The sequence below is a fragment of the Cajanus cajan genome, chromosome 4 (genome assembly GCF_000230855.2).
Source record: "Cajanus cajan strain Asha chromosome 4, NIPB_CcT2T_4, whole genome shotgun sequence".
NCBI lineage: Eukaryota > Viridiplantae > Streptophyta > Magnoliopsida > Fabales > Fabaceae > Cajanus > Cajanus cajan.
In genome coordinates, this window is record NC_138520.1 from 17,666,435 (window position 1) to 17,694,203 (window position 27,769).

General features: G+C 36.8%; 3 protein-coding genes across 3 annotated transcripts; all 3 read right to left on the reverse strand.

The window, feature by feature from the left end:
- Positions 1-8,111: 8,111 nt before the first annotated feature.
- Positions 8,112-13,983, reverse strand: LOC145957210 (uncharacterized). The gene is made up of 9 exons (XM_083073428.1): positions 13,810-13,983; positions 12,027-13,713; positions 11,863-11,934; positions 11,728-11,807; positions 11,580-11,639; positions 10,900-11,046; positions 10,640-10,728; positions 8,351-8,405; positions 8,112-8,201 (listed from the first exon to the last, which is right to left on the reverse strand). The coding sequence occupies exons 1-9, from the start codon at positions 13,981-13,983 to the stop codon at positions 8,112-8,114; spliced, it is 2,454 nt and encodes an 817-aa protein (XP_082929554.1).
- Positions 13,984-17,102: 3,119 nt separating this feature from the next.
- LOC109792000 (uncharacterized) lies at positions 17,103-19,405 on the reverse strand. The gene is made up of 3 exons (XM_020351376.1): positions 19,211-19,405; positions 19,017-19,118; positions 17,103-17,456 (listed from the first exon to the last, which is right to left on the reverse strand). Exons 1-3 carry the CDS (start codon positions 19,403-19,405, stop codon positions 17,103-17,105), a joined length of 651 nt encoding a protein of 216 aa, XP_020206965.1.
- Positions 19,406-24,488: 5,083 nt separating this feature from the next.
- On the reverse strand, positions 24,489-25,538 carry LOC109792001 (germin-like protein subfamily 1 member 7). The gene is made up of 2 exons (XM_020351377.3): positions 25,330-25,538; positions 24,489-25,188 (listed from the first exon to the last, which is right to left on the reverse strand). Exons 1-2 carry the CDS (start codon positions 25,445-25,447, stop codon positions 24,641-24,643), a joined length of 666 nt encoding a protein of 221 aa, XP_020206966.1. The 5' UTR covers positions 25,448-25,538; the 3' UTR covers positions 24,489-24,640.
- Between the last annotated feature and the right edge of the window lie 2,231 nt (positions 25,539-27,769).

The following is a 27,769-nucleotide window of genomic DNA, read 5'->3' on the forward strand; positions in this document are numbered from 1 at the left end:
GTGTTTGTCTTGACTTGAGCGTTGGAGTGCCTTTTGTAGGTACCCTCCCTCTCACTGAAATATTCGATTGGAGCTCTCGTTTGGCCCTCAGAGTAAAAAATGATTACTAGTAATCCCTTCAGATAGGTACATTTTGGCGCCCACCGTGGGGCCGAACCAAGATTTTTTGTGAAGATTAACTGAGTAAGTCGAGCAATGGCAAAAACAAGGAGGACGAACATGGAAGATCACCAAACTGGCGAGGAAAGAGGACCACGTTGAGGTTGTCGACAAAATGGACCTCTCTGAAACCGTTCGTCAGCTGAAACAAGAAATGGCAGCTATGAAGCAACAACGAGAGAAAGATGTGAGGGAACTTTCAGCCTTGAAAGCAGAAAATGCTGCATTGAAAAATCAAGATCCTTCGTGGAGGCCTACTCAGCCAACCAACACTCAAACCCAAGTATCTTACTAGACTCATGAGATCCACACTTCGGCCCCTCATGCCTCAGCCATTGCACCCAAAAAGTTCCCATCAGCCCTACCCACGGTTGGTCGACCAGCGGACTTAGCGACGATTAGATCACACCGACACCCCTTTACCTCGTCCATTATGCAATTACCTTTGATGGATAATTGGAAATCCCTGCTGATCGATAAGTATGATGGCACACCGGACCCTGATGAACATCTTGATGTTTTTCTTACGCAGGTAACGTTGAGCACCACGGATGATGCTGCTTTATGTCGAATTTTTCCAACATCTCTCAAAGGCAGAGCCTTGAGTTGGTTCCCTCGGCTCCCTCCCAATTCTATTGACTCCTTCAACACTCTGTCTTCTCAATTCACTATCCAATTTGCAAAAAGTCGTCCCCACAATCTAACATCCTTATCACTAATAAGTCTCCGGCAAGACAAGAAGGAGTCACTTCGAACTTTTATGGATCGGTTCAATAAAGTGGCATTAGAAATCAGGGATCTCAACCCAGCTGTAGCACTCCATCACCTCACAACGGCTTTGAAACCAAGGCCATTCGTCAATAGCATCTGCAAGAAAGCCCCCTCGGACATGAATGACCAGCGAAGACACGCCGATAAGTACATGCAGATGGAAGAATTTGCTGAATTTCGCAACCAAGCCCAAGCTGAAACCATGACAAAGAATGAGAAGATAGTTGAACAACCGTTTAAGGGTCGCAATAAAGAAATAACACTTCGGGAACGACCTGTACGTGGTCCAAAATACTCTCACTACACTCCCTTAAATGCAAGTCGGGCGGTAGTACTCAAACAAGCTCTTGCGTCCGAGGTGTTGGCAATCCCGAAAAGAGCATCAACTCCTCCATACGCCGATACCAACAAATCTTGCAGGTATCACCGTAACCGTGGACACTCCACCGAGGAGTGCGCTGCTTTAAAGGATAAAATTGAGGATTTGATTAAGCAGGGACAACTCCAAAATTTTGTTGATCGGCCCGTCTCATCTCGGCCCTGGTCCGAATATCAACCTCGACACCATGAACGGTATAGACAAGACCGTTCTAAAGGGATTCAACGCGAGTGAAGCAGATCACGAGACAGGAAAGAAGAGCCCACAACATCGCATAGGCAAGTCATTAACATAATTGCAGGTGGGTTTGCTGGAGGAGGCCCAACCTCGTCAGCCCAAAAGAAGCATTTGCGTGCCGTCTGTCAGTTCACACAGTTGACAGACAGCCTACTCGAAGACTCCCATCTACAATGTTCACCGATGCAGATTTCCAAGGTATTGACCCTGTGCAAGACGATCCAATGGTGATTAGTGTTGAAATTCATAATTGCATAGTCAAGAAAACATTGGTAGATCAAGATAGTTCGATTGATATCTTATATTGGAATACCTTCAAATAGTTGGGAGTCTCTAAGAAGGTGCTAATTCCATATGATGATCCCCTAGTCGGCTTTTCAGGAGAAAGGGTCAGCACCAGGAGGTACATTAAGCTTTTCACTCGCTTTTGTTTTGATGAGCAGGAATATAGGGAAATTCAGGTGAAGTATATAGTGGTGCATGCCAACACATCCTATAATATTCTTCTCGGTCGGCCATCATTAAACATGTTGGGGGCTATCGTCTCGACGCCACATTTGGCAATGAAATTTCCATCTGATAAGGGGAAGATCCTTACGATCCATGCCGATCAGAAGGCGACTCGGGAGTGCTACTTTGCTAGCTTGCGGATAACTCTCGTTGAAGAAAAACAATCAAAATCAAAAAGGGTTCACGTGGTAAACCCTTTGGCATCAGACGAACTCCCGGTTTGGGATCTGGATCCGAGGATGAATGAGGAAGAGCATGTGGAACCAACTGAAGAAAAAATCCCTTTGCAAATCAATTCACAATCATCTCAAGTGACGTGCATCGGCACCGACGCGTCCGAAGGTGATCGTTCCACTTTAAGTGACGTAATCATTCGGAACAAGGACCTCTTCGCATGGACACCATCGGACATGCCCGGCATAGATCCAAACTTCATGTGTCACAAGTTGTCAATATGCGCTGAAGCGCGACCGGTAGCTCAACGTAAAAGAAAAATGGGCTCTGATAGAAAACTTGCAGTCGAAACGGAAGTTGCAAAATTGAGTGATGCTAGATTCATTCGGTAGGTTCAATACACGACATGGTTGGCAAATATGGTCATGGTAAAGAAGCCGAATGGAAAATGGAGAATGTGTACCGACTACACTAACCTCAACAAAGCATGCCCCAAGGATGCTTACCCATTGCCAAACATTAACCGATTGGTTGACGGTGCATCAGGGCATAGAATCATCACCTTCCTTGACGCGTATTCCGGATACAATCAAATTCGCATGCATCCTCGTGATGAAGAAAAAATAGCCTTTATCACCGATTTGACTAATTATTGCTATCGGGTGATGCCCTTCGGGTTGAAGAATGCAGGGGCAACTTATCAAAGGTTGATGGATAAAGTTTTTCGACACCAGATCGGCAAGAATATGGAAGTGTATGTAGATGACATGGTCATCAAGTCCGAAGACCTTAGCCGACACATAACCGACCTTGTAGAGGTGTTCCAACAACTCCGCAAGCATGACATGTGGTTGAATCCAGAAAAATGTGTATTCAGCATATCCGGAGGAAAGTTTCCCGGTTTCATGTTATCGGCAAGGGGCATCGAAGCCAATCCCGACAAATGCCAAGCGGTCATCGGTATGAGAATCCCCTAGAATCTTAAGGAAGCCTAGAGGTTAGCCGGACGGCTTACTTCTTTATCGAGATTTCTTCCATGCCTGACCGAAGTAGCAAAACCTATCATTGGGTTGCTAAAAAAAGTCAAGAAGTTCGAATGGTCTATCGATTGTGAAGAAGCTTTTCAAGCATTAAAACAGCGTCTCGGCTCCCCCCAATCCTTTCAAAACCCAATCCTCGTGAAAATATGGTGGTATATTTATGTGTATCCAATGAAGCCATCAGTGCGGTGTTGATACAAGAAAAGGAAACACAACGACATGTGTACTTTATCATTCGGATGCTCCAAGAATCCGAAATAAGATATCAACTTTTAGAAAAAGGTAGCACTCGGGCTAGTTCACACGGCTCGGCGCCTCCAATAGTATTTTCAAAGTCATCATGTGATAGTCTGAACTGATTGCCAAGTCGCCAAAGTATTGCGCAAGCCTGAGTTGGCTGGGCGAATGATGGCCTGGTCAATTGAACTTTCAGAGTTTGACATGTCGTTCGAACTGCGGGGACCGATTAAATCTTAATGCTTATCAGATTTTTTCAATGAGTTACAATCGAAAGGCCACTTCATGAGTTACCTATGGACGATGCATGTTGATGGCTCCTCAAATAGCCAGGGTAGCAGGGCTGGAGTAATCCTTGAAGGACCCACAGGTCTAACACTCGAGCAATCTTTGCGTTTTGCTTTCAAGGCCTCGAATAACCAAGCTGAATCTGAGGCATTGCTGGCAGGGTTAAGGGTTGCTCAAGAGATTGGGGCTCAACGTTTAATGTGTTGGACAGACTCGAAAGTTGTATCGGAATAGGTGAACGACAATTTCCAAGTAAAAGATTCCAATTTGTTGAAATATTATCATATATTTCAACAAATGTGTAGTACTTTTGATGAAGTCCAGATGAAGCACACGGCAAGAGAGAACAATGAGAGAGCCGATCAGCTGGCTCAGTTGGCTAGCAGTAGCTGGAAACTGGGGCAACTACAACCACACTTCATCTAGACCTTTCAGCTCCTAGTGTGAAATCCATTGAATGTATGCCGATTGTCGAACCTACCCAAACTTGGATCACTGAAATAATGGACTACATTGAACTTGGAAAATAGCCGACAGACCCTTCTACCACTAGAAAACTCCGAACACAAGCAGCCTGATACTCGATCGTAGGTAGGGAGCTATATCATAGGGGTTTCTCAACACCGTTGCTGAAATGTGTCGACTCGGCACAGGCGGACTACATTTTGAGAGAGATACATGAAGGGATTTGTGGTTCTCATTCAGGTGGAAGGACTTTGGCAGCCAAAGTCTTGAGAGCTGGTTATTACTGGCTGACTCTTAAGACTGACTGTGCCGAATTTGTTAAACGGTGCACGCAATGTCAACGACACGGCAACATCATTCACGCCTCGGCTGAAGAACTGCACAACATTAGCACTCCTTGGCCGTTTGCATTATGGGGGATGGACATCCTTGGCCCATTCATCCTTGCAAAAGGACAATGCAAGTTCTTATTGGTAGCCATTGACTATTTCACAAAATGGATTGAGGTCGAACCACTAGCTACAATCACCGCGGGCATGGTCTAGAAGTTTCTATGGAAAAACATTATCACACGCTTCGGCATTCTGCACGCCATTGTTAAGGACAATGGTCTTCAATTTACGGATCATAAACTGAACAAATTCAACGGACAGGATGAGGCTGCAAACAAGGTGATCCTTACAGAACTGAAGAAGCACTTGGGAGATTCCAAAGGGGCTTGGGCTGAAGAACTGTTAGAAGTTTTATGGGCTTACAAATGTACGCCTCAATCCACAACAAGGGAAACCCCATTTTGATTGACGTACGGCACGGATGCCATGATTCCTGTCGAAGTCGGGGAGCCCTCCTTTCGTCGACTACAATTTCATGAGTCATGTAACGAATCATCCCTCCGAGCGAAAATTGATGTGGTTGACGAGGTTTGCAACAAGGCGCGCATTGTCATCGAAGCATGCAAACAAAGGATGACTTGGCGATTCAACTCCACCCTCACCAAGTGGAGTTTTAAGGAGGGAGACCTAGTATGGCATATTTAGGGGTCGGCCAGGCGGAACCCGCGAGAAGGCAAGTTGGCAGTCAATTAGGACGGCCCATTCAGAATCTGTCATAATCTCAACAATGGGGCATACAAGCTCGAGGAACTCTCAAGGAAGATCATTCCGAGAACTTGAAACTCAACTCACTTGAAGGCTTATTTTAGTTAGAAATTTTTCTTGTAATTACCAATGTATATACAGGGTGCACTCTTTTCCTTGATCGGTCTTTTCTCCCCTTATAAAAATGTGAAAAGAGGTTTTGGCCGACAAGGTTTTTAACGAGGCACCATTCAATAAAAATCAAGTCACTTCTCCTCCATTATTTTGTTCTTCATTATTTGTAATCAGTCGCATAAAAATAAACACAAAATGGCTTCCCTCCCGAGTGATTCCACTTGGCCATGGACGTGCCTAAGAATTTTTCACAAAAAGGCTTCCCTCCCGAGTGATTCCACTCGAACAAGGACGTGCCTTCGGACTTCATACAAAAAAGGCTTCCCTCCCAAGTGACCCCACTCGACCAAGGATGTGCCTTCGGACTTCATACAAAAAAGGCTTCCCTCCTGTGTGATCCCACTCGGCCAAGGACGTGCCTTCGAACTTCATACAAAAAAGGCTTCCCTCCCGATGACCCCACTCGGCCAAGGATGTGCCTTCGGACTTCATACAAAAAAGGCTTCCCTCCCGAGTGATACAAAAAGGCTTACCTCCCGAGTGACCCCACTCGGCCAAGGATGTGCCTACGTACTTCATTCAAAAAAGGCTTCCTTCCCGAGCAACCCCACTCGGCCAAGGATGTGCCTTCGGAATCTACCAAAAAGGCTTCCCTCCCAAGTGTCCTTGTCTTTGAAAGTTTCAAAAAGGGCTCCTTCGCCGAATAACTTCGCTTTCAGTTTCTACTTAAAACAGACGCCTCACTGAATGATCCCATTCAGTTTTTACTCAAAAAGGACGCCTTGCTGAATGACCCCATTCGGTTTTTACTCAAAAAATACGCCTTGCTGAATGACCCCATTCGGCTTTTAGTCAAAGGACGCCTTGTCGAATGACCCCTTTCAGTTTTTACTCAAAAAAGACGCCTTGCCGAATGACCCCATTCGATTTTTACTCAAAAAAGACGCCTTGGTCGAATGACCCCATTCGGTTTTCACTCACAACGATCCCTTGCCGAATGACCTAACACGGCAAAGCTACGGATTTTTCTAAAAATGCATTGTTGAATGACCCTATTCGGCTGAGGACGCTTTCCAGTCACACGACTTCTTCACCGAACTCAACTCGGCAAAGATCACACCTTGGAGATGCATTTGTCATAACTACTCGGCCATGAAGAATGTCACTATTTAACTAGAGAAGTCACAGTCATTTACGAAAGGAAACAACATTTTTCAATTAGAAAAAGTCACTTCATTACAAAATAAAAGGCTCTGTCGGCCCATCTTACATTAATCAAATAAAACCCCTATCGGTAAACAAAAGCTTTGATTAAAGCAAAAAAGTTGGACTACCCTAAAACGCCTTCAGATGCACCCTGATCCTCGGAATCCTCGACGGGGTCCTCACGAGTCTCGGCATTGACCTCCTGGTCGGGATTTTGTTCCTCCTACTCGTCCTCGGTCTCGCCATCGAAAGCAACCTGAGTATCTTCCTCCAACTCCGAGGTAGAGCTCGGCTCATTGCTATCGGGGTTTGCCCCCTCTAGCATATCCCCGAATGACATGAAGGACCCTTGGTAGAAATCTTGGCCCATGTCAAATTCAAAATCTTCCCGGAATCGGCCAAAATACTTGGCTTGCCGAACGGCGTGTCGGAACCCGGCTTCATGTTGAGCGACAATACGCTCTTTCGCTTGTTCTTTCAGCCAGTCCATCTCGGCCTTCGCCTCTTCCATCCGACGACGCTCCTCGTTGGACGCTTTTTGAAGATCCAGTCGAAGAGTATCATTCTCGCACCTTAGTATATCGAGTTCGGCAGTGAGCTCTCGATTCTTGGCCGTTACATCTTGGGTAGTTGAAAGGGCTTCGGTAGTGGCCTTGTCGGCCTCCTCAACCCTTTGCTTCAAGCACATTAACTCGTCGGTCGGCTCCATAGCAAGATCACTACAAGAAATTCGTCATTTTGCGGGTTTTTTTTTCATATTGCGGCGGTTTTCGCCGGCCTCAACATAAGTAATGGCGTTTTATAAAAACGTCGCAGTTACGTTCGCCACTAGCATTATACGGCGGTTTTTACCAACCTCCGCTACCTTTTCCATTCTACGGCGTTTTGTTTAGAGGGGGTTTTTGACCTCCTCAATTTGAATGATGTTTTTTTTAATTTCACAATATATTTTATTTTTTTAATCTAAATTACATTTAACCTGTATACAAAAAAATAATAAGGTACTCATAACATAATCCAAATCCCATTGGATAATATTAACTTTTTTATAAGAAAAAAAAGCAATTAATGGGAATACAAACTATCGATAGAAACCCATAATATAGACAACAAGATGTCAAATAAAAAAGACAATAACAACATAAAAAACAACGGTAATCAAACATTTGATATCTGTGACAACAAGACCACATTGAGTGGACAATTTAAATTCAAATTTCTGCTCCATCCATAATAGTAATGGACAATGGATTGATAGTAATGAAAGTTACATAACTACAAAAGAGTAACAACAATCAAAGCTAATAAAGAAGTCCAAGTTGACAACAAATACAGCACCACAATATATAACCAAAAGAAACTAAGATTTTACAACACTTTATAAATTCAGAAACCATGATAACCTAAAGCAGTCTACAATATAAGAAACTTGGTCTAAATATTAGACTGACTATTCAAGTTGCTACCACCAGATGATCCTCTAGCATCTAACGCCGATTCAGGTTCACTTCCAACGTCACTAGGCTGAAATAAGAAATATAAATTAGTATCAATACAATTTAGAGATAAAGGAAGTGCAATTTGGTCCTAATATATAATTCCATAATTCAAGTGCAATCTCCAAGATCAAACTAATAAGTATCTTAAGAAATAAAATTGAATAAAATTGTCACCTCTATATGGTGTTGAAGCAACAAATAAGAGAAAGCAAAAACAAGTAAGCTAAGCCTATGGAAAAAGAATATCACAAACTTAAAAAGAAAAAAATCAAACCAAGATTAAAGTAAAAGAAGAGATGAGATTTGACTTACTTCAAAGTAATTTAAGAATCTTTACACTTTTACGTGGTGGTGCAACCTTGAAATCCAATTCTTAGAAGGATCTTAAATTCCTATCTAACAATTCAAATAAAATATTACAACATTTTAAATCAAATACTTTAAAGGTATGCACTTTCATAGAATAAATTATATTAATATTGCCTATTCCTATTTCAATTCATTATGTTGCTTATATGAAATATTAATTCCTTATATATTGTCTTTCCTATTTTTATTACTTTGTTTTGTTCTCTTCATTTTAAGTATTAACTCTGCTGATACCTAATTTAAACCCAACAATATAAACAAACTTGCATCGGATCATATAGATATTATTATACTAATAAATTTTACAATAGATTTTTTTTCAAAAAGAAAATTTTAGCATATGAAGAAATACCTTTTCGCCTTAATCAAGTTTGCGTTTGGGTGCCCACTTCTCGCAAGGGAAGAAGGATGATTCAGGGAAGACAAATTCCAAAATCTCGCTTTTATATGTTTTCACTTTTCAAACTATTTATAAAAAGAAAGTACACAAAGTTATTCATGCTCTGAAATTCACTAGGTTAATATAATATAACAACCATAAGAATCAAGGATATATAATAAAAAACCATTTTCAAGAACCATATGCTCAAATATAATTTATTAAAATAATAAATCATATAAAGTATATAATCTGGACGCTACTGAATACATTCAGTGCATAAAGAAAAATCTATAATGAGACAAAATTAGGCTTCTCATAATAAAAATTATAGCCGCATTATGTGTTGACTGCATTTTCATCAACATCATATATAGTGATGACAAAAAGAAACATCAAAAGAGGTATAAGGACCAGATGAAGGAATATTCAAAATCAAAAGCATTCACATCCACATTCAAGAGTTGTTTTCTTCCCCTCTTTCTTAATAAATAGTGTGGAGATGGCACTAGCAAAAGAAAATTAATGTTAGATAAGTTCAACACATTCACCAAGCAAAGTTTATATAATTAATCAATTGATCATATTCATGAAGCCAAACACAACCGAATCCTTCGACAGCTAACACATAATTTCCAGAAGATGTCAAAGTTGTATGATACAAATTGAAACTACATGCCCTTTGAGAAGGGTATAGATAAAACCTAAATCTACATACTCGCAAATTAAGGACTAAGCTTCATTGTTTAGAAGTTTAGATTAATTCACACACACCAGCTAGCAAAACCAAAGCCACAGAAAATTTAAGAATAAAAAAGTCATACCTAGCTAGCAATCAAAGTACGTAAGTGCACACTACAAAATAGTCATAAACTTTGTCTCTTGCTAGTATCAGCAATTTAGACGGTCACCAACTGAAGTGAAATAAAGTAAACTGAACTTCACACTCTCTTGAAACTAAACTAGAAGCATATCCATCAAACTGAAACATTTTTGAGTGTAGAAAAGAAGAACAACTCTATATCCGGTGAAGCAAAAAATGCTATTTGTGACCTATTTGATGAGCAATTAGGCATTGCCCTTCTCTTCTTTGGAGCTGGTGGACATGTAAACAACTATGGTATTCTGTGTCTTTTAGCCTTTGGTGTAGCACAGCCACTTGAACTTGAAAAAACATCTTTATTATCTTCATTATTTAATATTATGTGCATTTTTTTTATTTTCACATATACACATTTTAAAAATACATCTCAAATTTTAGAAAAAAAATTTATCTAATTTTGTGTTGAAAAAAGGGAAGCACATATACATCAGGGGAAGAAACTCATTCAACAGAAACAAGAAGCTTTGAACATTTTATCAAACCAAAAAAAATCACTAGAGAGAAAAAATAAAAGTTTAAAGTTGTTGATCTATGTGAATTTGATATCATTATCAAAAACGATACCGTACACTTGTGGGGTAACATATCAATAACTATTCCCTAATCATGTATTATAGCACCAGCTTCTAAACATTTTTAACTGTATTGAATGAATAAGCAATACAAATATGACTAATCAGTAACAAAAAAGAACATACTCCAAAATGCTATTTAGCTAGACATAATACAACAACAGTTTTCTGAAATATTGGATACATACATACACAAGTAGATATGACAAAAAAGACCCATTGTAGAAACCAAAAACCAGAAAACCAAGGTCAACTAGTACCCATAAACCAACATGTCAGATAGAGCAATGAATTCATGGATACTAGCAGTAAGGCTACTTGAAACAAAACTCTGTTCTTCAGAAAAGGACTAAGTCACATTGAAATCACTAAACAGCTGAATAGAACAGCAATAAAATTACTAGAATGGAAATTACAACTTGAAGAAATCATTCCTAGAGCTGAAATGAACTAGCATAGTTAACGTGCCCATCAACTAGGGGGAGGAAGAGTAGAAAGTATGATAGAAGAGAATCAGAACCAATAGGAAGGAAGAAGAACATTCAGATTCATCACACCCTCCTCCTGGCAATGGCCCCACAAAAATCACCTCCCTGCGTGCATATTCATGGGGCCAGTCCAATTTCTTCAAACACCCAGCCAATGGGAAAATTGCAGCACTAATAGTCTATGTGGATGTTCATATATTAATATGTGATTATGAAGCTTAACTTATATCCCTTAAGAAGAAGCTAGAAGGTGTGTTTGCAATCAAGGATTTGGGTACACTAGGACATTCTCTGAGCATAGAATTTGCTATATCTAAAGGACGTATATTCATAAACCAGAAAAGTATGTACTCAACTTGCTAAACGAAACTGAGTTATTAGGGTGTAAAACAGTAGAAACTCCAACTTGAAACAGACAAGGAACAAATAAATGAGTGAAAACTTGCTTAGGAAATAGAGTCTCTCATCAATATCATTTTTTTTATAAGCAAAAGAGATTTATATTAAAGGGAGTACAAGGGGTACTCCAACCCGTTACAAGAGACACAAATACAAAATTAGTCTAAAATCTAGAATAGTAACTATAAGAAATACAAACCTGGGTTATTATACCAAGTTAAGTAACTAAAAGAACAAACAGAGATAGAACAATTTATCCACTTCTATGAACGCAATTTAATATTATCCAACACTTCCTTGGCATCTATAGTACCTTGCTGAAAGATAATAACATTTCGATGAAGCCATAGTGACCAAATGACAGAAACCCAGACTACTCGCAATAATTGAGAATGTTTTTCATATATGCCAAGATTCGTCCAATATAAATAATGAGAAAATATAGAATTGGGGAACACCACCGTAACCTCCAACCACTTAGCAACAGCTAACCAAGTATTAAAAGCCATCGGACACATTAGAAAGAGATGAAGAGGATTTTCTACAAACAGAGAGCAAAAAGAACAGAGATTATTTTCCAACTCCACACCACGTACTTGTAACAATGATTTGCACGGGAGCGCATTCAATAGCACTTGCCAACAAAAGACCAGACACTTGATCGGAGCCTTACATTTCCAAAGACTTTTTATAACTAGTTGAAAATACGAAGAGTTTCTGAGTTCTCCACCTACCGATCTTTGTAGCCAAAGGTACGCACTTTTCACCGAGAATACACCGTCCTTGTCATAAATCCATCTCCAATAATCTTGCCTTGACGAGATAACCTGCAAGCCCTGAAGCATATCCAACAAGATATTCACACTCCTACCTTCATGGACAAAAGGTTCTCTTCTCCACTTAACCTGCCACACCCATGTAGATCCCTCCCAAGTTCCATTATCTTCCACCACTGACAATGGGTCTAAGGCAAAGGAGTACAACCGAGGAAATACTTCCAGCAAGCGCAAACCACCTATCCACTTATCCTCCCAAAATCGGGTCATAGTACCATCACCAATACAGCGTTCAATCTTTTCGTCCAACCAACAATTCCCTTGATGTAGCACCCACACTATATCCTTCCACCACAAAGATGTCCTCCTATCCACATTTGAGCAATTTGAAAAAGACTCAATACGACCATACCTATGATGGAGAACTTTAGCCCACAACATACCCGGAGATTGCATGCACTTCCACACCCATTTCCCTAGGAGTGCCCAATTGAACAATCTGACATCTTTTATTCCTAGTCCACCCTCCACCTTTGACTTACACACTGTTTCCCATTTCACCCAAGGAATCTTTGAGCCATCCTTGACACCTCTCCACAAGAAATCACGTTGGATAGCCACAATTTCCTTAATAACCAAGTTTGGAGCTTTAAAAAATGAGAGAAAATGAATGGGAATAGCATTCAAAACCGAATTAATTAAGGTCACTCTCCCTCCAATCGATAAATGCTTATACTTCCAAGAGGATAGACGCTTTCGAAAGCTATCAAGCATTGGCTTCCAAGTATACAACTTCCTAGGATTAGCACCAAGAGGTAAGCCCAAATGCTTAAAAGGTAGTTGACCCACTTTGCAATGTAAGAAAGCAGCCGCCAAATTAGTAAAATCTGCCCCAGAATGAATACCGACCACGCAGCTCTTATGGAAATTAATTTTCATGCCTGAAATTAACTCGAAACCACGCAAGATGGCCTTTAAGCACCACAGATTCTGCATAGTAGCTTCAACAATAATCAGAGTATCATCCGCAAACTGTAAAAGAGAAATCGGCGGACCTTCACCGCCTATGTGTAAACCCTTAAACAGATTCATGTCTAAAGCCCTACTCATCAATAATCTGAGGCCTTCCGCAGCAATTAAGAACAAAGATGGTGCCAACGGATCCCCCTGCTTTAATCCTCTACCCAAAGATACTTCTGCTGTAGGACTCCCATTCACAAGGGTTGATAGGCTTCCCCCACATACACAAGCTTCCATCCATCGGACCCATCTCTCGTGAAAACCACACCCTTGGATCATGAACAACAGATAGTCCCATTCCACAGAGTCATATGCCTTCTCATAGTCAATCTTCATAACAAAAATTTGCTTCTTATATTTCTGAGCGTAGTCAATAGCCTCAGAAGCAACTAAAAAACTATCCAACAAGTGTCTACCAGGAATAAAAGCAGACTGATTCTCTGAGATGATTGATGGAAGAATACCACGCAATCTATTCACCAATACCTTAGAGATAATTTTATACAAGCACCCCAGCAGGGAGATAGGACGAAAGTCTGTCAAACCTTGAGGACAAGAAACCTTAGGGACCAGAGCCACAAAATAAGACAGAAGAGCCTTTGGAATCTTCAAGTTAGTATGAAACTCAGCAAGCAAGTCCATCACATCCACCTTCATAAGAGGCCAAAATCTCTTTAAAAAAGAAAAATTGAACCCATCAGGCCCTGGGCTTTTCTCACCGTCACTCTCCCTAATTAAACAACATACCTCCTCCTCAGTAAAGTCACCAACTAACCTTGCATTTTGTTCATTAGACAACACCGGAAAACCAGCAAGTGACAATCGTGGTCTAAGCCAACTTCTTGCTTTGAAATGCTCTTCAAAATATGACCTCACTACTTCTTTGATCTCATGAACCTCCTCTACCATACGCTCACCCATCTTCAAGGCTACAATCTGGTTACGTCGTTGTCTTCCCCTGATACAAGCATGAAAGTATTTGGAATTTTGATCACCATATTTACCCCAGCGAATTCTTGCCTTTTGAGCTGATATTTATATACTTAAAACTCAAGGTTACCTATAATAATTTTAATTTATATATATCATTAATACAAAAGTAATTCTAATTATATACCTAACATTTATATATAATGGTAATGACGGCATGTTAATATATATATCAATTAAGGGGAAAATAAATAATTGAAGACCATGGCTCCATGGCCACATACCAATTTATAGTGAAATAGAGTCTCTTATCCATGTCATATATAGTGAAAACTTGAACTGATATTTATATACTTAAAACTCAAGGTTACCTATAATAATTTTAATTTATATATATATATATATATATATATATACTATTATCATTAATACAAAAGTAATTCTAATTATATACCTAACATTTATATATAATGGTAATGACGGCATGTTAATATATATATCAATTAAGGGGAAAATAAATAATTGAAGACCATGGCTCCATGGCCACATACCAATTTTGTCTAACTACGACCACAGAAAAAAGAAAAAGAAAAAAAAAGGATAGGAAATTAGAAACGTTGACTATTGAAATTGCAAACGTGCATTATACAGGGAGAACTGAAGTGTATTGTAATTTGAAGCCACATTCCTAACAATATATAATGAGTCTTTTCAAAGTTGATATCCAATTCGCACTTTCCTAGCAATTAATAATACAATTGTGAGTCAAGCCCCTTAATTCACGTTAACAAAATAGACAAACACAAGTAATTCCTTCTCTAGTCTCTCCATGTTGCTCCTTATCCTATGTCCTTTTACATATACAAAATGGGATGATTTTAAGAAAACATATCCTTCAAATAATAAGTTCAAAATATCAACTACTAAAAACCATGTACAGACTTTGAAAATAAGCTGCGTATAAACTAGAACATGCATAAAGTCTTAACTGCTGAATCAGCAAAAGAAAGACACGCATTAACATTGTTATTAAAGAAAAAAAATGAAAAGGATACATAGTGGCGTTTGTCCACGAACCGAGACAAATGTGGTGCATCAAAATGGATAACAATATTAGAGGCACCAACACAACACAACAAAAAGCCACATGCTCCCTGCACACTAATCCGATTCAGTCAAAAGTTGATTCAGATAGATTTAGACTTTAAACTATGCATTTTTAAAACAAGGTTGAATTACGTTTCAGATTAACCAGGATACAAAGTCAATACTATAGGCTATAGCAATGGATTGATTGAGTTGTGGAGTTAGTCACCAATCGAAGTCAGGCAAATAACTACCATTAGCAGGGAATGAATCCACCGAATTAGTGAAGAATCATGCCTACCATTAGAAGATAATTAAGACACCACCAGGTTGACACACCACTCATAAAATCAACTCGTAAAATCAATCAAACAAACAATCATTTTCAACATCTTTTCAACCAATCACAAACCCTACAACAACAATATAATTGTCAAACACTTTCTCTTTAATAGATGAAATTGCAGAAAAGGAAGGGGAAACATACTTGAAACACCAGAAGCTAGGGCGACAGAGAGGGTTGAGCAGAGCGAAAATGTGGGAGATTGGCCCTAATGTCTTCGTCTAGGGAGGAGAAGAGGAGAATGTGGGAGGACCGACGCACGGATGAGCGAAGCTGCACGCGCAGATGAATGGAGTAGCGCGGGGATGAACGGAGCAGCGCGCGGCTGAGCGAAGCGGTGGAAGTGGATGAGCGACGCAATGCGCGCGGATGAGTTAAGTGGTGCACGAATGAGCGAAGATGGAGGAGCGGAGTTAGTAAAAGGCAAACGTGGTAAAAATTGGAGGGATTGGGTGAAAATAAATTGTGGGGGAAAAGTAAAAGAGGGAAAATGGTGAAAAATTTTCAGGAAAAAATGTCTCTGAATTTGGGAGGGCATAAACCTCCTCAAAAAATGATAAAAACCGCCACTATTTTTACAATTTTGAGCATTCCTCCAACACGCCGCGAGTTATGTTAATTTGAGGGGGTTTTTAAAACCTCCGTAAAATAACCCCCACTAAATAGCATTTTTTTTGTAGTAGATGATGGGCGAGTGCCAAGGAGCGTGCTTGCACCTCACACTACAAAAAATCAAGTTTAGCAACCACCAAAGTCGGTCGCTATTTAGGTTATTTCAGTCGCTGTTAGGCTCAGTGACCAAAATAGCGACCAAAAAAAGTCGTCGCTAAAACCCTGGTCGCTATTCATAATAGCGACCAAAATTTTTTCCGTCGCAAGTTAGTGACCGAAAAAATCCGTTGCTAAACGGTCATAATCCGTCGCTATAATATTGGTCTCCTAACTTCTCGAGACCAATTTTGCGACCGAATTTTTTGGTTGCAATTTTCGTCGCTAATTTTTTTATTTATTTAATAAAATCATTTTTAAAATCAGTCTCTAAATCAGTCGCAAAAATCTTGAAATAGATATGAATAAACTCGGTCGCTATTTCAGTCGCTAAAAACTTGAAATAGCTACGAATTATTTCGGTCGCTATTTCGGTTGCTAATAACATGAAATAGCTACAAATTATTTCGGTCACTACTTCGGTCGCTAAAATCATGAAATAGCTACGAATTATTTCGGTCGCTATTTCGGTCGCTAAAAACTTGAAATAGCTACGAATTATTTCGGTGGCTATTTCGGTCGCTAAGAACTTGAAATAGCCACGAACTCTTTTGGTCGCTATTTTGGTCACTAAAAACTTGAAATAGCTACAAAATATTTTGGTCGCTATTTCGGTCACAAAAAACTTGAAATAGCTACGAATCATTTCGGTCTCTATTTCGGTCGCTAATGCTAACCAATATTTTTAAATTCTTTTTAAATTATTAATTTATACCTGTTAATGAGTACGGAATTAATAATATATTCATTACACAATTTATAATAATAAACTAGAACATACTAAAAGACATAAAATATAAGTGTCAATATGGTATGTTAAAAACACGATAATAAGATAAAACGTTTAAACTTCAACAAAGTAATAGTGAAATAGAACAAAAAATCCTGAAACAAGTAAAACAAAGAAGCTTAATTAAGGGTCTTCTGCTATCTCATCAAGAATATCATCAACACCATGCTCAGGATCATTTGGGGTAGTACTTGATGGAGGAGGGGTTGGCCTTAAAGGGTCAATGTTGAGGTAGCGTAGTATATACTGCATCTGCTCATCATGTTGTCGTATATGTTCTTCCAATGCTTTCTCCTTTGCTTCCTTTGCAGCAAGCTCAACATTTAATTCAGTTATCCTATTTTGCATTTCTTCTATCACCCCTGCAATGACTGGTGATAGCTGTGACATAGAAGATTGTGGAAGTGTTGAGCGAATGAAAGCATCAGTCAATCCAGCAAGCCCATACAAGTTCCCCTTCGTATTCTTTTTAACCACCTGCAAATAAACTTCAGTATCACTAATACAAGTAGAAGCAGAGTCCCCTGTGCCATCCTGTGTAGCTTGTTGTTTGACTTCAATTAGACGCTCCTCATATTTCTCCAAAAAAAAATAAAAAAAATATTATTTCAACAAAAATTTCAAGACAACATATTCTTTGATTTTAGCATTGAAACACTCAACACAATATAAACAAGCTACCAGATTCACGCTCTATCATGTTTATTTGCATATCATTACAAAGCTAATGAATTTTACATAAATACTATTTTATTATACAATTGCTTGTGATTGAATGATGGTCTTATTAGTACATGGATGTATTTTATATATCAATCATATAAACTAGTTGATTAAACTAATTAAAAGTGACTTTTTTTTATTAAAAATTATTATAAAATGACACAAAACATAATGTATCTGTTTACAATAGTGACTTTTCAGTTTTGTAGTTAATTAGAATTTATCCTAAATATTGATAATGTTTATTTGATTTTATCCCTTTGAGGGTGAGTAATTTGAAAGCATAATCTGTCATGGTGTGCAGCTATTGAAGCCTGATCCTATGGTGGTAGCCACAAAACTTCTAGCGAGGAAGACATACAAAGACACCGGGAAGCAATTCAATGTGATAGCAGCTTCTTGGATTCAATTTATGATTCGTGATTGGATCGATCATCTAGAGGACACCAACCAGGTCTTTAATTATAAACCTACCACTATGATCACAATAATTCATTTTTAAAAAACATTACCCACTCAAACACAATAATTCACATATTATATATATTTATACATATATTATACACAAGTATATAATGTATTATATTTAAAGAACTTTATATATATATTTCTGCGAAGCATTTTTTTCGTTTCGTGCTAAGAAACTATATATGTCTACACCACGTGCGTCAACCAAACAAAAGAAAGCACGTTTAATTTGAAACTTCTTCTCCTGCTTCTTGTGTTTTACTTCCATTATTAATTTATTATTGCAACTTGTTTTTTAAATGGTTAGGTCAAAGAGAAATTTTGAGATGATTAGAACTAATTTACATATAAAATCACTCAAATTAGTTATTATTTACGTTTAAAAATTAAGAAAATAAGCAAATCTAAAGGTTAACTTACCGACTAATGATTAAATTAATGAATATAAATAAATTTAATTATGACATATAAATAAATTTACCAAAAACCCTTTAAGAGCAGAAACTAAAAATTAAATTTTGGTTGAAAAATAATGAAATGGTGCATGCAGAATACATAGTTAAGAGTATCCACCACAACCTGAGCAGTGTTTATAAAATATGTTATTGGGAATTTAATGCAACCATAAATCTGCTCAATATATTTATTTCTGTATTAAATTTTTATTTTAATTCATATAATTTTATTTACTTTATCTCTTCTAGTTTCTACGTTTTAATATTTTTTTAAAACATTTATGCTTATTTTTAAATTTTTTTATCTTATAATTTACACACAAAGGCAACCAACAATGTTAATTGATTCTCATGGTGTTGCAAAGGTTTTTAAATTAATAGACTAACTTACAGCAATGTTGCGGGCTTTATCATTGACCCATTCTCCACTCTTAAGTTTTTTTGTCCTTTCCACTAATTCCCAAGCAGTAGGAGGACGATTTAGCTCCTTCGCCTATATAAATTTAAATACAAGTTAATATTGCAATTAACCAATCAATTATATTAAATTGAACTAAATATAAATAAAAAATGAAATAAACTTACCAATTTTTCAAAGTGGGCTCCTGCAGATATGGAGCCACCAGTGTAGGCTGTTGCTCCATTCTCTACAGCCCGATTCCCTTTAGCAGTATTACTTTTGTTTTGGAATTTTTCAGAAGCCCAATGTTGATCTAAAATAGCTCGAGAATTTTCAGGGATCCAATTTCCCTTATCGACACCTAGTCTAACCTTATGCATAACATTTTTCAGAAGAGTTGATCCTTTATGCTCAAAAGTTTTTCATATGGCTCGATCATGTTGTGGATCCCACTTATACTCTTTCTGCATTAAAAATGAATTAGGGAACATACTAAAAACTACATGCAACATATTTTAAATTAAACAAAATTTAATTACCTAAAACTCTTCGAACCACATGTCCCGAACTGATTCATCCACAGCCTTCCAAGTGGGTCATGCTCCCTCAAATTTTTGCTTAAAGATCCCTGAAATGACATCAGCAGGGCCTTTTGCATGAACAAATCTATTAAAAAAGATATTGTCAAAATCACATTTAAACAATGTTATATTAGAAAAATGATCTTTAAATTAAAATGTACGTACTCTTTGCCTTTCAAGCATAGCCAAACCCTTTGGTTAGATGAATCCCCAGACTCAGGAATGGGAGGAGGTGGGTATTGTGGAGTCGATGAACATTCTCCTGTTAAAGGTGTGTCCTGTCTAGAATGAGTATTAGGAATTGGTTCTTCATGAACTATAGGGAGTCGGTCTCTTTATGTGGGTAACAATGACTCGGAGCTTGAACCTCGACCACGAGGTGCTTTACGACCACCACCTCTACCTCTACCTCTATCTGCTATCTGAATGTAGAAATTGTTACATATATCACATTTAAGAGAAAATTTTATTTTTTCATCCAATAGACTTGTAATAAATAAATGACTCAAATTATTAAGAATAAATTTAAACTTTAAATCATATAACATAATAGATATTCTATGCATAAAATTATATTTAAGTCATTCTACACATCAAAAGAATTATACAAATAATTATTTAATGTATAAATTACCTAAGGTTCATCTGTATCATTGAAATCACTCTCATTCTCATCATCATTATCATCCTCACTTGATATGTATTTATCTTCAATAAATTCATCAACTAAGTCTGGTTGATCAAATGATTGCATATCTACTTCTTCTCCACCAACATCATTATCAACTAGAGAATCATCAATGACATTTGAGTCAATATTTTACATGACTTGAAGCCCTACAAGCTCATCATCCTGGTATGGAACCTCTTGCTCAGTTTGAATTAATATATTATCACTTATTCTACTACGAGCCTTTGTCTTGATTATGGCCAGCCAATCATTATGTCCCTCAGGATATGGTGTGAAGTAAACTTGCTCAGCTTGTTGTGCAAGTATGAATGGGTCATAAGCCTTATTATACCTCCTTGATTGCCTTACCTCAACAACCCCATACTTATCATTTACTCTTGTTCCAATATTAGGAGTATTATCAAACCAATCACACTTGAAAAGAATTAGTTTCATTATCGGTAAGCCAATATACTCCAATTGAATAATCTTAGTCAATTTTCCATAAAAGTCAGATTCTAATTGACCACTAGTTCCTCGTACCCAAACACCACAATTAGATGAATTCATGCCTTGACCCCAAAGAAGAGTGTGGAATTTATATCCATTTATAGTGTAAATAGGCCATGATTCAACCTTTAGCTTGGGCCCCCATGCTAAATTATGCAATAGTGGATCTTGAACATTATTTTCCAAATTTAGAACCTAAAAAATGTAACAATTAATGTTATATATTAAGGGAAAATAAAATTTTAATAACTTACTAGATGTTAACCTACATATTCTTTGAACCATGTAGGAAATTTTGATGAAATTTCCTGACCAACTTGAGCATCTGAAGCAGTGGGGTTGAGTTGCCTTAAATATTTGACATAAATACTAGAATGGTAAAAAAAACAAATCAATCAAACTACACAATATGACAACATTAACATTTATGTGGATGTTATGTAAGGACTGGACATTGTCTTACTCTAATTATGGCTCAACCTCTTCACAATTTTGAAGAACATACAAATGAGCATCTTTGAGGTCTAGTTGGTCCAAGAAATATTTTGTAGATTTTCCACTCGCTTTACCTGGGTAGTTAAAAATTGATAAACAAGGAGTAGACAAAGAACCTTCATCTATATCAACGTTACAAGGCATTCTGGTCCTTCTTGTATCAATTTCAGAAGGATAGTAGTAGGAAGCAAAGGTTGATGTTTCCTCAACTAAGTAAGCTTCACAGATCGAAGCCTCTACCCTTGCCTTATTTTTTACTTTGTTTTTTAGGGAATGTAAAAACCTAGAAAGGTATATGGATGCATTAGTTAAAAATTTGAAAAAATAATAGGAAAATATATAATTGATTATCAATTTTATACCTCTCAAAAGGATACATCCAACGATATTGGACTGGACCACCAACCCTAGCCTCATAGGGAAGATGAATAGGAAGATGCTCCATTGAATCAAAGAAGCTTGGTGGGAATATTTGTTCCAACTTACACAACAACACAGGTATGTCATTTTCCATAACTCTTAATTGCTCAACATTTAGTGTAGTAGAAGTCAGTTCCCTAAAAAAAATGGCTAAGTTCAACAAGAACCTTCCAAATAGGTTTCGGTAACGAGTCGAATGCAATTGGAAACAACCGTTGCATGAAAACATGACAATCGTGACACTTCATTCCATGTAACTTTCCCTCCTTAATAATCAAAAGAAATCCAATATTAAATTACAAGATAATAAAAATTATAACTAAAATCATAATAAATTTTCTAATATTAAATTTAGTATATATTAAAATTAATTAAATATTTGTATTTAAGAAATTGTTACAAATTTTAAATATTTATTTTAAAGTTTTTATTTTATTAAATTAATTGAAAATAAATTATATTTTATCACTTTTTAATAAAGTGAGTGAATGATAATGTATTAACTAAAATTTTAAAATATATTTTAATTAAAAATATTTTTTTATCAATACAGTGACTAAAAATATTATAATAAATAATGAAATTAAATAAATTGAATCTTATAATAGTTATTTTTTAATGATGCTAAATTAAATATTCTAATTATTTTATAATAAATTAAAATGAAAAGATAATAAAATATTTTAACTGATATTTCAAATAAAATACATTAAAATATTATAATCAAAAGAAATCCAGTATTAAATCAAAAGATTATAAAAATCATAACTAAAATTATAATAAATATTCTGATATTAAATATTTGTATCAAAGAAATTGCTACAAATTTTAGATTTTATTTATTATGTTTTATAATCAAAAGATATCTCATATTAAATCAAAAGATTATAATAATTATAACTCAAATCCAGATAAATATTTTGATATTAAATTTATTATATATTAAAATTAATTAAATATTTTTATCAAAGATATTGATACATATTTTAGATTTTATTTACTATGTTTTATAATCAAAAGAAATCTAATATTAAATTACAAGATAATAAAAAATATAACTAAATCTTCCAGTAAAATGGAAATAAGCTCCTACGAAGCAGTAATTCTAAATCTTCTCGCTCTTCGGCCGAAAGCATCTTTTTCGGCACAACATCATACGACCGAGGGGCGCGTGTCCAGTAAAATGGAAATAAGCTCCTATCGTCCTCACCAAAAAAGAAGCATTGTCCGTTCGGGCGAATTGTCACTTGGAAAAATCTAGCCTTGAAGTTCTTGTACGAAAAAGTAAAGCTATCCAGTAGTTGTCGATCCCCTACTCGACTTAGAGACACCAACTTCGCCAGCTCGGACGGCCTGGACGAGTGGAAGTAGAGAAAAAGAAGTGGCGAGGGCCTAATGCAAAGGCATCGGCGTAGGTGCTTGAAGCCTTGTATTTGAGCCCAGTTGTTCGGGTGTAGTTGAGTCGGAGTAACGTTCAAAACTCTCAACACACCCATCGTAAACTCGTCAAACGGAAGCTTTACCTTGAGATCTCGAAGAAGGCAATCGTATACGTAGAACGAGTCCATCTTCGGGGAATGTTGGCCTAGACAGACCATGTCGGGGTTGGGAAAGGCATTGTTTTGGCAAGACCAAACGCCGATAGGATATGACTCCTCCTTTGCGTCAAAGGTTAGACAATTGGTATATTCTAGAAGGTTGGTAATCATGGTCGTGTCTCGGTAACGAGAATAATAGGACGTCACTTCTCCATTCACCCATTCATAGTCACATACTTCTGATGGCCCATACTGTTGCCAATTCGATACATGCCTCGATTTAGGCCGAATCTCGAGACTTCTGCTGGTGGAGGTTTCCCCCGAAGAGGTTGCACTCCCATCAGGTCTTTCAGCTTGGACTGGGGATAGAATCTTCGTGCTCGACCGACTAGAATCACTGGACGACGACCCCTCGGATGATGATGGCCGAGAGTTACTGGCCGAAGAGCTTTTGGGAGTCTCAAACATAATAAACACTTACCAAGCTTTTCGAAGCATAAACGTAGTCACTCGGCACACTCGATTCTGTATCAGAATCATTCAAACAGTATACCTCGACTGAAAGCAATACGCGTGGGGGGACTCTACCACTCATTGCTATTTATAGCCACGAAAAAAGGTGGGAGAATTCGAAATTTGAAAATCATAACCGTCAGATCTTCAAGATCCAACGGTTTAGATTGCGCAACCTTTCGACTTACACGTGGAAATCAGCTTCAACCTTGTACCCTTGAAAAGAGTTTATTCCTCTCCAAGGCTGGGGGGCAAGTGTACGGGTAAGAACACTCGGCCACTGGATAGCCGACATTCAATCGGCCACCAAACAGCCGAACCTAGTAGCCGACACCCGATCAGCTACCAAGTAGCCGAAGTCCCAAGTGCAGTACACCATGGACTCAGGAATTACCCCTAATCAAGAATTAAGGGTTAATCACACCGATAAGTCGATTAGGGACGTATTACCTAATACGATAATCCTATTGCAGGGCTCAGGAAAATCAGGACCCATTAATGTCAGTATAAATAATTCTTGTCACGAGGTAACGTCACTGTTCATTAATTACTATCGATATTTGTGCTTGTCCTGACTTGAGCGTCAGAGTGCCTTTTGCAAGTACCCTCCCTCTCACCGGAATATTCGATTGGAGCTCTCGTTCGGCTCTCAGAGTACGAAAAGATTACTAATGTGCCCTTCAGACAGGCACATAAACAAAATTGAATTTCAAATAAATAGAATAGCAACACTATATAAATAATATAAACCACATTCCTTTTTATTTATTACAATATAAGTTATTCGTAGGAAGGTCAAATGCATGAAGGAATTTAATAATTTAATTATCTAAACATGAAATCCATTACAATAAAAATGAAATGATCATACTTGTGTCTTCAACCTAACTAGTTGTTGTTGTACCAGAATTGCTTTTGAAGGTAATTAATTGTGCTCTTATCAACTTGGAAGGCTTTGGTAAGAACCTCAGTAGAAATAGGTGGAGTAGAATTAAACAAAGCACTACCAATAGTGATAGTTCCTGGACTTTGACTGCTGAGACCAGCAATGGCAAGAGCATTGCCATATCCCACATTTAATTGGAAGTGGATGAGGCCAATTGGAAACACAAACACATCGCCCTTGTTCAGAACTTTGGTAAAGAGACGGTTTCCATCTTGATTGGATGAGACAAATCCAACATATAGAGTTCCCTCAATGACTATAAGGATTTCCGTGCCACGTGGGTGAGTGTGAGGAGCATTTAAGCCCTTGGGTGCAAAATCTATACGAGCCAATGATATACCAAGTGTGTTTAATCCTGGTAGCTGATCAACAAAGACCGGAGTCACTTGTGCACCAAGTGGGTTCGAGGTATTACCAGCCTCCACATGTGTGAAGAAATCTTCTGCTTTCACGAGCTTGGGATCTTTGCAGAATTTCCCGTTCACAAATACTACAAATTAACAAGACAGAGTTTTAATTAGATTTAAAAGACCAATTATAATCATTCTCATGATGATGTAAATGTGAAAGAAATAAACTAAACTAAGAATTGGCATTGCAAGACTCATGAGGAATCAATGTCTGTGCATACCAGCATTCTTGGTGTCATTTAATGCCACACAAAAATCTTGCAGGGGGCTGGGGTCGTAGGCAAAGGCAACAGAAGATGTCAAAGCCAAGATGGCCACGAGGAAATACACAACTTTCATCTTGCTTCTCAAACTTAATCTTGTAAGATTTTGGGTAAGTAATTGCTTCTGATTGAGAACTGAATTGTTTTGCTGCCTTTATAAGCTTTGCTATTTATAAGGATGAACCGTTGAACTAGTTTCATATATTTATGTTTACCCGCAATTAATTTTTTATTTGGTGATGAACCATTCTTTAGTAATTAACTATACATATATACGTGCTTGATCAAAGTCAAGCAATTTTTTCAACATTAATTACCTCGTCCAACAGAACTTGTACCCACTACGTAGTTTTTTTTTCTATTAATATATTATTTTATAAATGGGAAGCCATTAGCAATCAAATAGCAGTTTAGACTTGGTCCCATTTCTTCAGACTTGAGTTCTCTTTTCCGGACTTGCGTTTTTCTCTATGCATGCATCTTACGGTTTAATGTTTAAACTTGGTCGTCATGGGTAGTTATAGTGAAAATTAAATGGATATTTTATAATTAATGACAAACTAGGTCGCTGAGCAAGTTTATTATATATCCATCAACAGCTTCTAGTTGAAGACGACGTCGTGACTTGCTCAAATTTTGTACTTCAAATTAACTGTGTGTTAAAATATTTTATCTACATGCATTCGATTGAAAAAACTAATTAAAATGGGATTCACGGATCTCATCGTTATGTGATTATGTATCCATCTTGTTCCTTATGGATTTTGTACTCGCAAAATTGAAGATTTGTTGGAGTTGGTTGTGTCTAGCTCTTTAAGTTATGCGACAACTTTTTTGTTAAGCATTTTATTTTATTTTCATTTTTATTTCTCTAAATTATTTTTATTTAAAATATATAACCCCATTTCAAATGAATTGACATTTTTTTTGTTAATATAGTATAATAATTTGAAAGAAAAATCAGTTTTTTTAATTAAGATAATATTGCATTTAAGAAATTCTAGTTTAAATTTTATTTTAAGATTTTAACGAACGCATCATTATACTTTATAAATGCATAATTTTTAGTTTATTTTACATTCCTTGTGTCAGTATATATATTTTATATGCCCAACTGATTAAAAATAACCTTAATTGACCTTAGATATGTGTAGGGATGGCAAAAATACTTGCACCCGCGGGTATCTGTGAATAAAATTCGCTATGGATAATAAATGAATAGGCTAATTGGGTACCCGCGGATAATGGAGACGGATAATTTTTTACCCATTTATAAATGGGGCGGGGGCGGGTATGATGATATTCATACCCGCGGGTACCCGTTTAATATTATTTCTTAAATATCTTAATTATCCTTGTACTACATAACCCTAAAACTACACTCTCTCATCTTATTTTCTTACAAAAGTGAGGTTGATGAAGTTACCGACATGTGTTAAGCATGTTATAAAATTATGTTGGATGTAATTTGATTATTTTTCTAGCTTTGATTGGACCAAAAAGATTTATGTATTTTAAGTTGTTTGTTTACTTTCATTTGGAATTATGAGATTGAATTATTGTAGCTTTGTGATGAGACTTTAACTTACTTGTGAGATTGATGTATTTTAAGTTATTGATTATCTTGAATTTTTATTATTATTTCAACAAAATTAACGTTAAATAAAAGTTCAAAATTAACATTGAATTTTTATTTTTAATATTTCAATCAGTGTTTAAAAAACCGGACCGAACCGGCCGGTCGGACCGGTCGGACCGGGAACCGGTGGTCCAGCCGGTCCGAACCTTAAGTTGGATCGGTTATGCAGTCGACCCGTTTCAAACCGGATTGAACCGGTCAATTTTCCGGTTCAACCGGTGAACCGGTGGGTCAAACCGGTTCAACCACTTTTTTTTTTTTTTTATAAATTTTTTTTAAGGGACCATAAACCACAAAAATAATAATGAAAATTAAATCTTTTAATGGAAGAACAAAGATTCTTATTAAATATAACATTGACTACTTGTTCTAATGTATTTGTTTATATAATATACAACTTAAATAACTTTTATAGTATATTATTAATTTTATTATATATTTAATAATATAATATATATGTAGATATTACATATATTATTTTCTGATATCAATTACAAACATATTATATATGTACATCTTATTTATATTTTTAATTTATATTAATATACAGTTTAACATGTAATTTTTTATATATTTTTTACAAAATAAAAATAAAAATAATTTTAAATAAGATAGAAAAATTGAAATTTAAAATAAGATATGAATTTATTAAAATTTATAAGTATAAAATATATTTAATATGAATATTTTTTTAATAAAAATAAATAAAAACCGAGTCATGCGGTTCAACTAGTGACCCACCGGTTCAACCTTTGACCC

Excerpts from the sequence above, each read along its gene's own strand:
- LOC145957210 (XM_083073428.1), bottom strand. The coding sequence starts at position 13,983 with ATGGGTGAGCGTATGGTAGAGGAGGTTCATGAGATCAAAGAAGTAGTG. Across the intron at positions 11,935-12,026 it reads CGGTGTATTCTCGGTGAAAA|GCTCCGATCAAGTGTCTGGT; the intron begins GTGCGTACCTTT and ends TGGAAATGTAAG. Across the intron at positions 10,729-10,899 it reads GTTCTTCTTCCTTCCTATTG|TCCTTTTCTGAAGAACAGAG; the intron begins GTTCTGATTCTC and ends AATGTGACTTAG.
- LOC109792000 (XM_020351376.1), bottom strand. The coding sequence starts at position 19,405 with ATGCATAAGGTTAGACTAGGTGTCGATAAGGGAAATTGGATCCCTGAA. Across the intron at positions 19,119-19,210 it reads GAGCCCACTTTGAAAAATTG|GCGAAGGAGCTAAATCGTCC; the intron begins GTAAGTTTATTT and ends AAATTTATATAG. Across the intron at positions 17,457-19,016 it reads ATAAAGCCCGCAACATTGCT|GTGGTTAAAAAGAATACGAA; the intron begins GTAAGTTAGTCT and ends GTTTATTTGCAG.
- LOC109792001 (XM_020351377.3), bottom strand. The coding sequence starts at position 25,447 with ATGAAAGTTGTGTATTTCCTCGTGGCCATCTTGGCTTTGACATCTTCT. Across the intron at positions 25,189-25,329 it reads AAATGACACCAAGAATGCTG|TATTTGTGAACGGGAAATTC; the intron begins GTATGCACAGAC and ends GTTAATTTGTAG.